Source organism: Malus domestica, chromosome 02 (assembly GCF_042453785.1).
Source record: "Malus domestica chromosome 02, GDT2T_hap1".
NCBI classification, from domain to species: Eukaryota; Viridiplantae; Streptophyta; class Magnoliopsida; order Rosales; family Rosaceae; genus Malus; species Malus domestica.
In genome coordinates this window covers 31,575,100-31,579,440 of record NC_091662.1, presented here as the reverse complement: position 1 = coordinate 31,579,440, position 4,341 = coordinate 31,575,100, and the positions used below count along the sequence as shown (strand labels likewise).

General features: G+C 36.3%; 1 protein-coding gene across 3 annotated transcripts; it reads left to right on the top strand.

Annotated features, from left to right (window-relative positions):
- The first annotated feature begins 1,864 nt into the window (after nt 1–1,864).
- LOC103434338 (uncharacterized) lies at nt 1,865–3,259 on the top strand. Of its 3 annotated transcripts, none has more exons than XR_011573981.1 (3): nt 1,865–2,330; nt 2,472–2,794; nt 3,061–3,259. XR_011573981.1 is itself a non-coding variant. In XM_029094876.2 (3 exons), exons 1-2 carry the CDS (start codon nt 2,082–2,084, stop codon nt 2,634–2,636), a joined length of 414 nt encoding a protein of 137 aa, XP_028950709.1. In that variant the 5' UTR covers nt 1,865–2,081; the 3' UTR covers nt 2,637–2,660; nt 3,066–3,259. The 3 variants fall into 3 exon arrangements, 2 of the variants coding, with proteins under 2 accessions (XP_028950709.1, XP_070665726.1); XM_029094876.2 differs by having other exon boundaries at nt 2,472–2,660; nt 3,066–3,259; XM_070809625.1 differs by having other exon boundaries at nt 2,472–2,660.
- Nucleotides 3,260–4,341: the final 1,082 nt, after the last annotated feature.

Sequence of the window (4,341 nt, the reverse complement as noted above, 5' to 3'; positions counted from 1 at the left end):
GACGACCCAATCGCATACATTGATCTTCCCTGACAAAGCATGTGAACCAAACTTCAAGATCTTTGACATCTGTGTATATTTGGCAATTTTTATGTGAGGATACAGCTAAAACTGGCATCACTATCAATGTCTAAATGGTGCACAAAGATTGGCGAAAAAACGTAAAGGGAAGCAATCACAACAGAGCTTGGTATCCATGTGTTTATCAGCACAGTCACAGTGTAACCCTTGAAAATTATTTCTTTTTCAGATAATAAAATTTCCTAAATTTTGAAATTTATTTCCGAATAAAAAATTGGGTTTGAATTTTGATTAGCAAGAAACTAGAGAGGGACCTAGGCCAAGATGGATCTCTGTGATATGGCGCCTAGCCTTCTTGGACGCTGATGATGTTTGAGTGTGTTGTACACGTGTCAAAATTGGGTGTTCTTGTTTGGTTTCTGCTCGTTAAGGGAGGCAAGCAACAGATAAACTAAAGGAGACAAGCAAGGTAGTGGAGGGGGGTACAGATGGATACGACACTGCAACAAATGCCAAGATGTCGCCCCTATACTACCGATTATAGGAAATTAAGGAGGACAAGGTAAACCGTCAATATTCAGAATGTCAACCAACAAAAATGGATTTGGGGGGGGGGAGGGGGGGGGGGGTCGCTGCCGTTTAACCTCTAATAATCCAATTTTCATCAGCATTCTCGTTTTCTCTAATGTCAATATATAAACATGCTAATTTGAAAAGCAAAATGGAAACGTATAGAGTGATTTGAGGAGCGTTTCTATAGTTAAGTTGCTCTGTATAATCACTAAATACATTAGCAATTTTAATGCTTGTTTGGTATCCTATTTGAAATTTTTTATCATTTCTCAAAACATTTTTTAAGAATTTTTCTTGAAAAATAATTTTATTTAAGACTAAAAAACTTGTTTGGTATGTAATTTAAAATTTTTAAATCTTACAACTTAAACTGGACAAAGAGATCCAAAAAGAGGGGGTCGAGGGAGAAAGAGGAAAGAGGAGGAAAGAAAGTAAGATATGATTGAAGGAAAGAGAAAGAAGAGAGGATCGGAGGAGATATAGAGGAAGATAAGTGAGAAAAAGAATCGAGATAATGAAGAGAGCGGATTGGATGAGAGACGAAAAAGGTAAAAAAAAAAAAAAAAGGGGGACATAGAAAGAAGAAAAGAGAGATAGATTTGGAGTGAGAGAGGAGGAGGGAGAGAAAAGAAATGAGTGAGTTTAAGTTTAAAAACTCTAAAAATTTACATTTTGTGTTTTTAGAGAGTAAACTATAGTTTTGAGTTAATCTTAAGTTCAATTTTTGAAAATAATCTTACCAAACAAGTTTTTAAGGCTTAAAACTTGAAAATTGTTTTTGAATTTAAAAAGTTGGATTCAAGTAGAGTATCAAAAATGCTCTTAGTGACTGGTATGAGCTCACCCCATCTACATGAAGAGATATTGGAATAATGATAAGAATATGGTAATTCACAAATGATTAGGATTGTGTGAATGTTAGTTTAAAATGAAGTTTCAAACACGTAGAGTTTATTCTCACTCATTGTGCAATGTGTTTATATGTCAACTCACTTACAAGTGTACAAAAGCAAAACTGCTGATCTTACCGGCCTCATGCACTCATGTATCCTTCTGTTTGTTCGTAATTGTTTTGAATTTATTCAACTTAAATGTGTTTTGTCCATCCAATTACGTTTGAAACAGTTGGTTCTAGTAGCAACGCGCAAACATAATTTTTAGTTACTTTAGTCTAAAGTAAGGTTTTCAATAGGCACTATTAAAATGAACAGTATTTTGAAGTGAATTTCATTTTATTTACAAATCTGTCATTGGGTATTTACGGGCTTGCCATTCTGAACCGAGCACACGCGTTTATCATCGTGCGTTTTGCTTCAATCGTCTCTGTCACACTCAACCTCTCTTATAACCCTTTCTCTTTCACTCTCTTTCAGACTCTGCATCTCTCTCAACCCTCACCATCTTCCCCTTCTCCGTAAAACCCAGAGGCCGAGAGGCCTGAGTCCACATCACAACTCGCCACTCCTGCGGCCTCAATATCAGCAAGGATGAAGGGACCGTCAGCGCCGCGGCCTGAGTTCAAGCCAAGTTCGGTCTGCTTGGCGAAGATGGTTCAGAATTTCATCGAAGAAAGCAACGAGAAGCAACCTCCGCCGAAATGTGGACGGAACCGCTGCAATTGCTTTCACGGCAACAGCAATGACAGCTCCGACGACGAGTTCGATATATTCGGTGGAGGTTTCGGTGATTCAATCTCCTCCGGTTCGTTCGGTGGCGACGCCTCAGATATTCTTAAGGTACAAAAGTATAAATAATGGTTGCTTTGATTACACTTTTTTATTAGTAAATTGTTTTTGCATTTCTCGCGGTTTCTTGGCAACCAAACACAGAATATGAATATGGGTGATTGATTGTTTGCTTAATTATTGTTTAATCAGAGTCTGATTCCATGCGTGAGCGTCTCGGAGAGAAACCTCCTGGCTGATACGGCGAGGATCGTCGAAGCAAACAAGAATCTCAAACAAAAAGACGATTTGAGGAAGATGGTCACCGACGAACTGCAATCCCTCGGCTATGATTCCTCCACCTGCAAATGCAAATAGGAGAAATCGTCATTTTCCCTGCCGGTAATTAATAATCCCATACCACACGTTCTCAGCATCCAAACGGATTCAAGAAAAAAAAATTCAACGTAAAAACAAAATTAAATTTGGTTGTGGCTTTTGGATTTATGTGTTGGTGATGTCATCCGTTTTGGCCTGTGAGTATCTTCTTATCTTAACTCTCACTCTGCAGTCGAATTAGAGTAATGGCGTTGTTAGTGGTTTATCGGGCACATTCGGTGTTTGTAGAGTAAGGGAAAACGTTGTTTCTTCGAGATGTTTTGATATTGAAAAAGTAAACACAAACCGAGGAGATTAACTACATGAAAGTACATTATTTGACTAACCATTGTAGTTGTTTAGCCTATTGAGGATGATATTCTTTATGGGAAATTACTTATCACATTGACATATTTTGCCTCAGAAAAGAAGACAAAGGATAAGCACAAAAGTAAACATCACAAAGGCGATTGCCTCTTAGTAAGCTTTCTTATCTCCAATCATGAATGAATATTTGGTGTTTGAAGTACTCTCATCTGTGAACCATATATAATATGGATTTTATATGTACCTATAAATCCTTACAGAAATAAAAAGACAAAGGGTCAAACTTCTTGCAACAATTCTTTACAAAAAAAAAATAATAATAATGTCAACCTGTCATTACATTTAATGTTACAAGTGCTTGAAATATGTTAGCAGAAGTCCTCCATACTTTGAGTAATTCACCTCCTCTGAGTTACTGAAGAAGTGAGGCAATCACATAATGTTAGGCTAAAGTTTGCAGATTCTCTAAAGTCCGCAAAAATCAAAATTTTGATTTCTATTATTTAGACCTCTTTGTTATTATTGGTAATCTGTTTTAGCTCCAGATGGAAGAGCATCAAAAGTTTATATTGTTTAATGAAACATACAGAAAATATGGGAACTGAGAGAGTGGCAACGGATAGTTTCCATGGATACCTACCAGAACTTGAATCAATGGTAACGTATAAATTGTATGGATTTCACGCCTATTTTAATCTTCGTTAACGAAATTAGCGTTTAAGTTGAATAATTTGTACTCTTTTGATATTGGAAATTAGGCTCTGATTTCTCAGTCCTATGCTTCTTGACCATCCATGATTTAATTATGATAGGCATGAAACTAAAATGGGGTTCAAGCATGCATTATTTATGATGATGATGTACAATCACAGTGAGCCCACAACAGATTTAATTAAAATAGATATCTCTCATGCTTTATTATGGTGCTTTACTAATCATGTTTAATTGCCTTTGGACTTGAGCAAGTTACCTATAAATAAATGAAAAACAAAGAACAAAGGCAGGAACCAGAGGCACCAAAATAATTCATTTTTCTCTCTCTCTCTCTCTCTCTTGCCATCTTCTCTGTATTTTGGCTGCTTCTCTCTCCCGTACTCCCTTTTTTACTCTTTGGTTATGTGGTTTTGGGAAATGATTGACGGGTTTGCAGTTCATTTTACGATTTCTAGAGTATTTGCAGTTTAGTTTTTTTTTAAATTATTTAATTATATATATATTTATATATTTTAGAGGTTTTTCTACTGTTTAGTTTTTGGGTTTTGTCTAATTTTTGTGGTCTGCTTTATATATTGTTCTCTTTGGAAGCTTCTTTCCAGCCTTGACCTTCTTTTTGCCTGGTGCCTTCTCATTGAGTATTGGAGGAGCATTAAAACACAGG

What these genes read in the sequence shown, in the direction of transcription:
- LOC103434338 (XM_029094876.2), top strand. Translation starts at nt 2,082, where the DNA reads ATGAAGGGACCGTCAGCGCCGCGGCCTGAGTTCAAGCCAAGTTCGGTC. An exon ending in ACGCCTCAGATATTCTTAAG is followed by an intron (nt 2,331 to 2,471) that starts GTACAAAAGTAT and finishes TTGTTTAATCAG; the next exon opens with AGTCTGATTCCATGCGTGAG.